Source organism: Ambystoma mexicanum, chromosome 3q, assembly GCF_040938575.1.
Source record: "Ambystoma mexicanum isolate Mex_15411 chromosome 3q, UKY_AmexF1_1, whole genome shotgun sequence".
Taxonomy (NCBI): Eukaryota; Metazoa; Chordata; class Amphibia; order Caudata; family Ambystomatidae; genus Ambystoma; species Ambystoma mexicanum.
Genome location: NC_090926.1, coordinates 1,115,529,909 through 1,115,542,541, shown reverse-complemented (window position 1 = coordinate 1,115,542,541; position 12,633 = coordinate 1,115,529,909). Strand labels below are relative to the sequence as shown.

Sequence of the window (12,633 nt, the reverse complement as noted above, 5' to 3'; positions counted from 1 at the left end):
TACATGGACCATCTTCTTGTTTCAGCTTCGACCTCTGAAAAAATTGGTTCGTGAGAGGTCCCCAGATATACACATCTGTCTCATTCTCTCTGGCCGAGCCACGCTGAGGTCAGCCAATCACACAGAAGGGCATTCATGCAGGCAGCCAATCGGGCTCACAGACCATTCACTTCACCCAGACACCCATAACAAAGGAATGTTGATTGGTGCAAGTATCCTGCAATCATGTCAGTTTCAGTCAGGGCTGTCTCAGTCATTGTGCCACACACAGAGAGAAGTGGTAGAGCAAGGACAGGGGGCCCTGTCCCTCCATAGGGCATTTCCAGAATCACAACCACAATAAAATATTTCCATTTAAAAAGAACCAATCACCTTTATATATCTGGGGTTTTTCTTTTTCATCAGTGTATCACATAATTCACACTAACAGATGCACGCGCAGTTCCAAGTTTCTAAAGCAACTTAGTCTTGTTCAACTAAACAGCCAAGTACTTCTATTCCAATGTGATTAGTATTCGCATGCATGTTCACGTTAAATGGCAATGTGAAAGGGAGCTTCCCAACGTGTCTAGCTTTCTATTGCGCTCCTTAATATTGAAGTTTATTCCAATTCGAGCAGTACATCTGCGCAGTGTCACATTAAAGTTTCTTGACCTTCAAATAGTTTCATGTATGTGAGCAACATTCCATGCTGCTGACCGGACTACACATGCAACACCATCATATCTGTGTTCTTTAATTGAGAGAGCCTGCAGCTCGCCAATCCTTCTAGCTGAAATAATGGTGAGCACGAATGCCACCTTCCTGGTGAGCAATTTCAAGTCCACTGCCTCCATGGGCTCGAATAGATTATCACAGACCGTGTCGAGTACCACATTGAGGTCCCATCTCACCTGGGGAGGCTTGACAAGAGGAAAGATGAAGACCAGTGAAATGACTTTCATCACTGTTTGTGAGAGAACGAAGAAGAATCCATGTTGGGTGTGCCCAAATAGCAGACTGGTACGTTCGGCAAGTGTGTTTATGAATGTCTGTGGGTGCAAGTCGGAGATAAAGGAAAGGACGCAATCAACTGAACCTTGACGCGGATCAATCTGTTTGTCTAAACACCACAGTGACAGAAGCGGAGCCATTTGCTTTTGTACTGTGCCCGTGTAGAGTGTTTGTGCACTACCTGGATGTTGCACATATGATAGGATAGGATAGGTTGAACTGTGCTAGAGACCCAATTTCGGGAACCAGGCCACTAAGTGGAGATTGTGGGAATGGATGCCATACCTGTTGGTCGTACTGGTGCAGGCAATTGGGAATCTCCGGCAATTGGATCAGTTGAACGACTGACAGAAACTTCAGCTCCTAAAAGCAGATCTGGCTGGCTACCAGGGTGTGATAAAGACTAGCTGCAGTTATGCACCTCCCGCAGCTTCAACAAAGCACAATTGAGGGGAGAAAAGGCAAACACTGCCATTTCGTCATAGGAAATCTGTAGGGGTTCTCCCAGGAAATAAGGCGGCAGCTGCCAGGGCAGGTAGGGTCAAAGGATGGCTTTTTCAGGAGAGGTTTCACAAGGGAGTGCAAGGGACAAGGAGATGGGAAAGATCCAGTGATAAAAAGGAGCTTCTGGAATTTGAGATCCTGCTCGAGGCACAGGGGCGTGGGGGGAGGCTGTTCCAAAGGAGGTAGCCCGCATAGGAGAGAGAACAACCCCCTGCCCTCTGTTTAGCAAAATGTTTTACGCACAAAGTTAGTGCCAGAGGAACATAGTGGTCTAGAGGAAGAGTATTTAATGAGATAAAGTTGAAGATAGCGTGGTCCCCACGCCAAGAAAGCCTTGTGGATGATGCAGAGGGATTTGAATTTAATCCATGCAGCAACCGGGAGCCAATGAAGACTACAGTGCAGGAGAGATGCGGTCCCTGGGCTTATACCAAGGATACGTCTCACTACCCTATTCTGGATTAGCTGGAGGGGGTCACAGAGTGGAAGATGGTAGATTCAGGAGGAGGCTGTTGCGTAGTGAAGCCTAGAGAACCAGTGCTTGGGTCACTGAGCCTCTGAGGGGAAAGTGAGAAAAGGTAAGATTCCTTTGAGAAGGAAGCGCTGAAAGTGGGACTTCTTGGCAATGTCCCGAGTGTGTGTGAGGAAGGAGAGATGAGTCAAAGATCGCTCCAAGGTTTATGGCTTCAGTTAAAGGCGCCGTGGGAGAGCCCAAGGGGGAAGGCCAGAGAGGGGGAGAAGGAGAGAGCAAAGGTCCCAATGAGAAGGATCTCAGTTTTACAGGCGTTGGACAGATCGTTGGAGGCGCACCAGGATTGGATGACAGATAGGCAGTCAGGGATGATGGAGGGTGCAAGAGGGTCAGCAGGGTGTTTGAAAAAGCTGAGGCATCTGCTAACATTGGAAATTGGAGGAGATGAGGCATGCAAGGAAAGCAAAGTAGATGTTAAAGAGCCAGTGGGAAGAGTATAAAGCCCTTAGGGACACTACAGGTGGAGGGGGAAGTAGGAGAGAAGGGGCCCAGGATGCCTTGGGAAGAGCAATTAGTGAGGAAAGATCAGCCGGTCCAGTGCCTGTTCCAAGATACCAAGTGTACCGTGGAGCCTTTGTAGGGAGGATGGAATGGTTGACTGTATCAAATGCAGAGAAGAGATCGAGAGATATTAAGAAAGCTGGGGAGTTGGAGTCCAGAGATGCGAGCAGTTCTTCACATGTGTTCAGAAGAGGAGTTTCCATGCATCTGGATGCTCAGAATTCATATTGATGGTCGTGGAGGCCACCAACAAGTTCAGCGAGTTAGTTGAGTGGGGCAGGGCCAGCTTCTCAAGCAGCTTCATACAGGAAGGGGGTGATGGAATTAGGGTGGTAGCCGGCAGGGCAGTAGGGTCAGAGGATGGCTTTTTCAAGAGAGGGTGCACAAGGGGGAAGGGGAGAGGAAAAATCCAGTGATGAAAGTGATTGTAGAAATCAGCAAGAGCAGGGGCAAGAGAGAATGTTATCCTTGATGGTCCTGGATGAGCAGGGGGGGACCGGTTTAGAAGAGACTTTCATGGAGCGGACAACTCTGGTAACTTCTTCAGGTGAGACGGGGGGGGGGGGCTGAAGGGAAGGGATAGTGGGGTGTCAGGGGGTGTGGAATGGGTTGTGAATAAAGGGTGGTCAGGATGTCCCGAGTTTTGGTGGCAAAGGTGAGGCCAGTGCATTGCAGAGGACCTGGGAAGGAGAGGGTGAGGAGCAGACAGCAGAAGGGTTGGCTAGTTCCTTGCAGAGCTTGAAAAGTTCAGCCATGTTATTGGATGCGCCAGAGACCCGTCTTGTATGTCGGCTGTTTTTGCATGGTTGGCGAGTCTGTATTGTCTTTGGAGCAAGCGGCAGCCCAGTTTGTCATATGATGAGCCTGAGGTTAGCCACTTCCGTTCTGCTGCCCTGCACTTTCGTTTCAGGGCTGCAATTTCCGAGACGGAATGTGCCCTACAAGGCTGCTATCGGGAGGCCGGCGCCTGTTGTGCATGATCTCACACTGGGAAACCCCAAAGTAAAAAGTCCTAAAATGTTCAAAGAGGACAGACAGGGCATCCCGTTGAAGCGGCAATCGTCTGATTTGTATTTGAAGGTGCTGGGAGTGAAAAATTATAGTTAAGAAAGAGGGTGGAGACCTTAGAGCCGGATGGCGTAGATGGGAGCAAGTGAAATGTGTGTGTGAATGTTAGAGTGCCCCAGAACCTCCTTTGTGTCTACTTAAGGCCTGCCAAGAGCATAGCATGAGTGAAAAATGTGTATAGTAGGAGTATAATTTATTTGTCTTCTGACCTTCGACGTGAGACGATGAGCCCCGCAGCACCCACGTGTTGGAAGAGGGACGGACTTTCCATTTTTTCATCCCTGCAGTCACCTTTAACACCACCAACTCTTGGCTCTGGCACTTCCGTCAGTCCACATGGCACTGCCAGATTACCCTCTGTTTACAGTGAGGAACATTCAAAAAGATTACCTGGTCAAGAAGACTCCACTAAAGGGGCCACTAACATATGGAGTCCATTACGCAACCTTGGCCAACTAAATCTAGTACCAAATAATCAATGTCCAGGAAAACACCTTCCACTGAAAATTACTTTGCATCATGATCAGGTTTTATTCTTTTTCCTAATCAGCATTTGTTTGATCCAAAACAGGTATTACACATGCACCCCTGGTACCAATATATGACGACTCCCCCACCCCACTCCCTTACATTTCTAAAAGCTTATCTGTTAATCGCCATTCTCGCTTCCTCCCATCCCCTTTAGTGTTTTTCATTTCCTGTCCCCAAGAGATCACGTTATGGTTTCCTGTGGTAGGAACACAATACAGCACTATCTGGACAAGCCTGGGCCTGGTTAGTCTACTACAGTTGGCATGGGCTCAGTATAAAAATGCTTATTGACACAACATACCGACGGTCAGCCAGGCTTTCTTTACCTGAGAAAACACTGTCAGATTTAGACCCCTAGTCCAACCATGCTTTGCCATGGTCCAGCATCTTTTTTAGTCGGAGCAATTTTGGGCTAACATTGAATACAGCTTCAATATTTAAAGCATGGAATCTTCATGGACGAATGCCTTCACCACATACATGTACTACAGCTTTGCCATAACTATACCTAGCGAGCATAAGAACTCATTGATTCCCTAGGTGTGGGCACAAATCTGCCTAAGAGACGTCCATGGCTCTTACTAGCTTAACGGTGAGAACACTACTTTGACAAATCTGTAAATCCCTTCATAGACTCCCTACTTAAACACACTCACACAAAGGATAGAACAATCTGGTACCTATTGTCCCATTAAAAACCAAATGAACACTGATGCCAAGGAATAACATGCTGCATTTCAAAATTAAATATCCTTTTATGTGTCAAGATAGTAAATTCACTCATAAGACCTGGCAGACATCCTACCTGGCAGACATGCACATTCGTAAGTGCGGTCTCCAGTCTGTCGGCAGGTCCCTCCATTCATGCATTGTGATGGTGAACATGGAACATAAAGGTTTTCGCACAGCTGCCCAGTGTACCCAGTTTCACACTGGCACTTAAAAGATCCAGGTGTATTAAAGCAGGTTCCACCATTGTGGCAGATGTTGCGTGGACGGCACTCATCTACATCATTTCGACAATTACGGCCCTGGTAACCAGATGAACATGTGCAATTGTAGCGACCATTCCAGTTTGTACAGTGAGCACCATTGGCACAAGGATTCGTAGCACATGCATCTACCAGGGAGCAGTCTTGTCCTGCAGAGGGAAGAGCAGAAAGAATAATTAGTCTACTATAACAGTTTATCAAAGCAAGAGTCCCCGTTTGCATTGCTGTACATTAGTGCAAAAGGAGCACTACAATAACCTTGACTGCTTGGCAATAGGGACCCAACCTTTGGTATAAGTCTGAACTACACAGATGGTTAGTGCGGCTCATCTGAAGAGGGGTCAATGTGCAGTAATGTTGCGAGACAGAGTTTCACAGTAGCAGTTATTCAAATGAACACTTACACTCAAGGTTTCTTGATCACACAATTATTAATTTGTTTTCACAGTCAATTGTATAAGTCTTCTCCAGAAGGGAGCAATATATAGATAACACTTATAATACACTTCAAATCACTATTTCTCTAAATTAGAGGATACCCATTGGGGATGGCACACAGACACTTCCTACACCCTCGGGTGACTTAAATAGCTAGGAGACTGGACATTGCTTTATCACTGGTACATTCAGAGCAATACTGAGCTAGGTGTAAAAGATAGAATAGAGGAATAAACCATAGGTTAACAAATAATTCATAAACAGGTAAGTACTAAGAACCTTCCAAAGCAGAGTAAATTAACCCTTTCCTGTGGGAAGGGCCAATGTACAAAGTCGGAGGTAAAGAGGAGTCTCTCAGGGAGCCAGGACAGCCAATGTTAATTGCACAACGTCAAGGGGAGCTGAAGATCTTCTTTGCAGGTAGGTAAAAAATCTTGCAATGTTTTTAGAAATGTTTGTAGAAAAGCAGAACACTTTAAGGGCTACAAGCTGGGAGGCTTGTGAGGGGCAAAGCTTCAGCAACTCTGCAAGGTAACCAGGACAGGTCTCAACTGAGAGCAAGTAAGGCTACACAACAAGAGGCAAGTAATCAGACTTTACAGTACCTCTGGTTAGAAGAAATGGTTCCAGCTGGCTTCAATTCCTGTGCAGCTCTCCAAATCATGTTCCTGAGCCTCAGCCGTGGGGACAAGAGGGAGGATGTATCCTGCTCTGCAATGGGAAGGTCAGTGGCAGCAATGGGCAAACTTCGATTGAGCGGTTCCTCAGTGTTTCAGCGCCTCGCGTCTGACAGCAAATAGCAGCACTGCAGTTCTCGGATACCATCTCAGACTTTCCTTGTATCTGGGGTCCAGCACTGTGTTGAGGTAGCTCAGGCTTGGTCAGTCCTGCATAGGGGAAGTTCAGAGGATCTTCCTAGAGCTCGGGTCTGACTTAAAAGCAACGCACACAATCTGCTGTTCCTCTCCCTGGCACTTCGGTTCCAACAGCAGCAGCAGAAGTACAGCCAGCTCCGAGAGATGTCCAGATGGGCTAGATATGGTAAGATATGAGATATGGAATTTATAACGCGACTATACACAAGTGTTTCAAGGCGCGAGTTGGAGTTACTTTGGAGTTGATTGGTCCCACCAACTCAAAGGGAGAGGTCGTCCTTGCAGGGCTTCTCTAGTCGAGATGAACTCTGAGCTTCAGCACTGCAGCAGGACTTCTCCAGGCAAACCAACGGTCCAGCAGTTGCAGCAGGGGTTTCTTCCAAGTTCTTCTTCGGATTCCTTCATCCAGTGGTCGACTCTGCCTTCCAAGCTAAAAAGCCTTGCCTTTAATGCAGGTTTCTCCCATTCATTCCAGCCTAGCTGTCAGTCACACAGTAGGGTGGCTGTCCTTGCCGGACAGCCAGTCGGCCAATCACCTTTGGGTGCATTCCTGTAACCAATGGGATTAAGCGCAGGGAGTTTTGGGAACCTCCCTCACTTCCTGCCCCTGCCAGACATACTGGAGACAGAGGCGGGCTTTGCTCATGAATCCCAACAAAGACAAAACAAACAAAGGGACCAAACCTGGTTTGGCTCGAAATCTCAAGAAGGACCTTCCCGACAAGAAATGGCAAAAAAAGGAAGACCAGTGCCATTTTGATGAAATGGGCACCCATGGGTGCCCTACTGTGGCTGTGAACGCAGCCCGCGGTAAGAACACACAATGGTAGTAAAAAGTAAACCACTGGCACCAGCCATTAATTGTAGAAAGGTAACAAAAATGTTACATGAGAAACTAGACAAACGGGATACTAAGTAACCCCTTCAGCACCCTATGGTAGGATGGTGTGTGCTGGGTTTAGAAAGTTACAAAATGTAAGTAAAGTCAATTTCACTTCACTGCTCTTGGAAACAGTTTCAACAAGAGAAGGTAGTTCAACCTTTGGGTGATCTAAGAGACTTCCTTGTGCCACTGCACTGAAGGTGGTGTGCGACAATGGAAAGATGATGCGCCTTTGTTGTTTGTCAGACTCCAAAGTCAAAAGAAACAGAATTAATCACATTAAAATGACATGAGAGAAGTCCTAAAGTCCAGCGAAAAAAGCTGGGGGTCTCCAAGGTAGAAGGGAATTAACACATTTCTGAGAATTCTCCCTAACAGCCCCCAAACGCGGAACCTCTGAAGAAGATACGGTTTTGGCAAGCCCGCTGTGTGGGCCCTCGGAGGAGTCTCTGGTGCGCCTATTAGGACCCTTGCGGGGCACCGCAGGGATATCCCTGGTAGTACAGCTACACAAGCCTCTCCCGGTCCCGGAAGACCCCAGAAAGGAGTCCCCCTGGCTGGGGTGCCATAAAAAGGAAAGAACCCAGACATTTCTTTCTAGTTGATGAAGAGCTTCAAATGAGGTGGAGGAACGCATTGAAACACCTCTTCCCACCTGATAAAATGACGCTGGAGTGCCTGAATCGAAAGGCAGTCGCAATAAAAGCACAAGTCCCAATGGCCTTCCGAGCCTAGACACTACAGGCAAAGAGAAAGGGGATCCGCCCTCGCGAAACGACATTCACAGGATGAACAGGACACAAATCTCAGATGCTCCAGCATGGACGGAGGACAAGATGACTCTGGAACCAGAGCAGGAAGGAAGGATAAGGGGAATAAATTCCCCGTGATGCGAGTGCGTCTGACCACACAGATAAAAGGACTGAAGGGTGAGGTGGGTTTACGGCCACGTGCGGTGGCTCCACATACATTTTTTTTAAAAAAGGACAAAAATCAGTTTGATGCTTTTTTTTTTTTTTACAAAAGTGCCCCAGTTCTGCCCTGAAGGACGGAATGTCTCAACTATGGAGGAAAGGGGACGGGACATAAGAGTAAATGATTTTGTTGCTGGCCTCTGGCCAAAAGCAAAATCTCCATTACGTCATCCGGGAAGTCCCAATCCCTGTATCTCAGCATTTCAGAAACCATGCGTGAAGGCTGAGTGTTTTGACCTCTGGATGGAGAACCCCGACCTTGTGAGAGAAGATCCTCTTTGTGGAAGACGTATTGGAGAGCAGATGACATGTCCAGGTACCACGTCCTACTGCCCAATCCGTGGCAATGAGGATAACTGTTTCCCGAACTTTCTGGTAATGTGAGGAATGACTGACTGGAGGCAACACGTACAGGAGTGGAAACTCCCAGTCCACCACAAACGCATCCCCTAGAGCTCTAGGAAGAAATTCCCTTGAACAAAACGGTTCACACTTCCAGATGACACTGGTCGCAAACAGATCCACTTGAGGGGTTCCCCAAAGGGTGCGCATCTCTTGAACTTTCTGAGCTAGTTCCCACTCGTGGGAGACTGCTCTGCCTGCTCAGAGCATCCGCCGCCGTGTTCTGCTCTCCGGCTGGGTGAACTGATAAGAGTCCTTCTTGTATCATCCAGAAACTGAGATGCATTGCCTTTGCAATGTGGTAGTGACCCTACACCACCTCTGCCGAGTCTAGTACGTGGTCACTGTGTTGTCTGTCATTATCGGGCCATTCTTTCCCTGCACAGATGGCAGGAAGGCCTACAGCGTCATTTGGATTGCACTATGCTCCAAAAGGTTGATTTGTAGTTTGGACTCCGATGGAGACCAACAACTGCTGATTGTCAGATTATTGGTGTGGCATCCCCACCCAGTGAGTGAGACATCCGTCACTACGGTTCTGTCCGGCCATGGCAGCCAAAAAGATTGTCCCTTGAGAATGTTGTCTTTCTGTGGCCCACCACAGAAGAGCTGAGCATCTCTGTTCGGCACTTGAAGGTGCTCGACATTCTGCCTGAGAATTAGGGCCACAGTCCCGAGAGCCCATTGGAGAGATCTCATTCTCAGGCGAGCCTCTGGCACCAGGAAAATGCAGAATGCCATAAGAACGAGCAACCTCAGAAAAATCAAATGACAGAAGATGCTGGGCACTCTGGAATGTGGTAACCATCTGCAGAATGTTTTGAGCCATCACCTCGGGTGGCGAGGCTTTCCCCAAGGAAGTATCCAGGACAGCCCCAATAAATTGGAGTCTGTGGGATGGTATCAAGAGAGACTTTTTGAAATTGAGGGCTAAGCTCAGTTTGTGAAGAGTGGCAGGTTACGCTGAGATGTTCCCGTGCCTGCTCAGGTGAACACGCCCTGATCAGCCAATTGTCTAGGTAGGGGTAGACTCGAGTCCCCCCTCTCCTGAAACTCATTGCCACCCCCGCATCAACTTGGTGAAAACCCTCGGGCTGAGGTCCGCCCTAATGGCTGAACCCGAAACTGAGAACAGCTAACAGTGAAAGTACTCTGTGCTTGAGATGGCTTTGCACATGAAAATGGGCATCTTGACGGTCCAATGATGCCAACCAGTCTTGGAGTTGGAGAGCCTGAAGTATATGAGAAAGGGTAACCTCTGGTTTCTGCCCGATACGTGAAGCTCCCTCGAGAGGGAGCTCAAGCCGTGGCTCGGTAGAGAAAGCTCCAGAAAAGGAGACCTCAGGGCGTACCCTGAGGTCGGTGAGGAAAGCTCCAGAAACCTACCTCGGAGCAAACCCTGGTATCCAAAGCCACAGATGAACTGGGCTGAAGTTTACCACCCGACAGGTGAACCTCAGAGCGTGGTCTGGTTTCGGCAGGTCCATCGTGGGAACCCTCGGAGAAAACTCTGGTATGCCTGTGCGGCACCTCAGGGGAACCCCTGGTAGCAGAGCTGCTCGAGCCCCTCCCGGACCTGGAAGGAGTGTCACGTTCACCTTAGCTCAGCGGGAGTATCAGGAGCCTCCGTTCTGTACCCTCTCTTGCTCACTAGGATGACTGCGTCTGTGGGGGGGAACCAAGACGACAAGTGGTGGTGAAAACAAGGGCCTTGTGGTAGCTGCAACCCCCTCCTTTCTCTCCTAGCCCCCCTGTGAACACCTCTTACCTATATGTGTGTGCTCACCTTAAGTAATAAGAAGGTTGGCTCTCCATCCTTTCAATCCTTAGCAGGAGTGCAATAGTTCAATACCACCAGTTGCTTCACTGATGGGTAGTCCTGCCCACCTGCTGTGGCTTGGAGAGTTTTGCTGCGCTTTTGGAGTGTTTGTTGCTCAATGTCTTTACCTGCTTGCTGGTTTGTTTTCCTTTATCTTCGTGGTGATTGGTTTCTTTTACAGGCCCTCCTGCCTCGTCCTCTTAGTTTGCAAGTGTCCGTTATTTTTGCTAGCAAGCTTAGTGCTTTTCTTTCTTGTATTGCCTTTGTCTTATTGTGCACACATCATACAACGTGCCTTTCACCTTTGCTGGTGTCCATTTTTACTCACTGTGTGCTTTCCTTTCTTTTGCAGGTCTCAGATGGAGCAGGCTCAAGAACTAGCGTGTCAGGAGATGTGGTCCGTGGGAGCTGTATGCTGTGGAGGGCCCGCGCCTGCAGAGGGGCCGCGGACCCGATGACTGCAGCAGCTGATTACAGGGGAGTCGTAAGCCGGGCCGTCACGGCACAAGAAACAGGTAAGTACTACGATTCAGAGAGCACACTGCTGAAGTGAGGGGCTGCTGTCTTCCGGATGAACTGGCACTGTGGCTGGAGTTCTCGGCGCAGATGCCGGCTCTGGAGGAACACGGAGCGTTCCGCTGCCTGTTGACAGAGTAACGCAAAGTGTGGATGAATGCCTGGGTGTGGCTTAGTCAGCCACACCCAGGGACTGCAGAAACAAGACTGCTGTTTCCAAATACGCTGCTGACTCATTTCCTCCCCATGTTTGAATGTAATTGGATCCAAGAGTGCCATGCTCTGGTCCAACTGGGTTCCCTGGTGCTGGGGAGATGTCGGGGAAACCCAATAGCCCAATGAGGGACTCTGGGAACATGTGTGTGGGGTTATGTTTTCAGGTTGGTGGGAGCAAGAGCAGAAGAGGTTGTGACAAGGAGTCCCCAGGACTGGGCGATCTAAAAAGTAAGGAACTTACCGGGCGTCTCTTTTCGTTGATGAAAAGCTGAAAATTAGGTGGAGGAAAGCGCTGAAAGATCTCTGACCGAAAAAGATGCTGGAGGTCCCGGACAGAGTCCGAGTTGCAGTAGAAATACGAATCCCAATCATGGTCCAGGCCCAGACACTCCAAGCCGAGAGAATGGGGATCAGCCGTAACAAAGAGGTTTGCATGACGAACAGGAAACAAATCCCAGACGCTCCGGCATAGACGGAGGACTGGGCGACCCAGAACCGGAGCAGGAAAGCAGGACAACTGGAACAAAGAAAATAGTTCCCAGTGATGCAAGTGCGTCCATCTCCGACCGCAGAGAGAAAAAGACTGAAGGGCGATGTGCGGGCGGAGCTCAGGGTCACGGCCGCGTGCAGTACCCCGCGTAAAAAGAGAAGGACAAACATTTTCATTTTTGATGCTTTTTGACAAAAACTGCTCCGGTCCCGTTCCGAAGGACGGAATGTCCCACAAGTATGGAGGAAAGGGGACGGGACGTAGGAGTATTGACTTTACCTACATTTTGTAACTTTCTAGACCCCAGCACATACCATCTTACAATAGGGTGCTGGAGGGGTTTCTTAGTATCCCCTTTGTCTAGTTACTCATGCAACATTTTTATGTTACCCTTTCTACAATTAATGGCTGGTGGCAGTGGTTTACTTTTAACTACCACTGGGAGTTTTTACCATGGGCTGCAATTGTAGCAAGACACCCATGTGTGCCCATTTTGTCAAATTGATCTTCGTTGTCTTTTTTTTGCCATTTCTTGTTGGAAAGGTCCTTTTTGAGAATTACTATGCACGCCAAACCAAGTTTGGTCCCTTCGTTCATTTGGTCTTTGGCGGGATTCACTGGTGATGCCCACCTCTGGCTCCAGCGTGTCTGGCAGGGGCAGGAAGTGAGGGAGGTGCCTGAAACTCTGCTTAATCCCTTTGGTTACAGGAATACACCCAAAGGTGATTGGCTGGCTGGCTGTCATTGGAGGGCAGCCACCCTGCTGTGTGAGTGACAGCTAGGCTGCGATTGAATGGAAGAAACATTCATAAAAAGCAAGGCTTTTGGCTTGGACGCCAGAGTCAACCACTGGACGAAGGAATCCAAAGAAGAAATTGGAAGAGACACTTGCTGTAACT

The 12,633-nt window shown here is 48.6% G+C and overlaps 1 protein-coding gene across 5 annotated transcripts in view; it reads right to left on the bottom strand.

Moving 5' to 3' along the window:
* The window catches only part of LOC138447655 (neurogenic locus notch homolog protein 3-like), a 798,580-nt gene that overhangs the window by 364,347 nt on the left and 421,600 nt on the right, over positions 1 to 12,633 (bottom strand). For all 5 annotated transcript variants that reach the window (XM_069603880.1, XM_069603877.1, XM_069603879.1 and 2 more), the window contains one exon: positions 4,935 to 5,270. In XM_069603880.1, the coding sequence (XP_069459981.1) occupies positions 4,935 to 5,270 (336 nt within the window). The remainder of the gene's footprint in view (positions 1 to 4,934; positions 5,271 to 12,633) is intronic.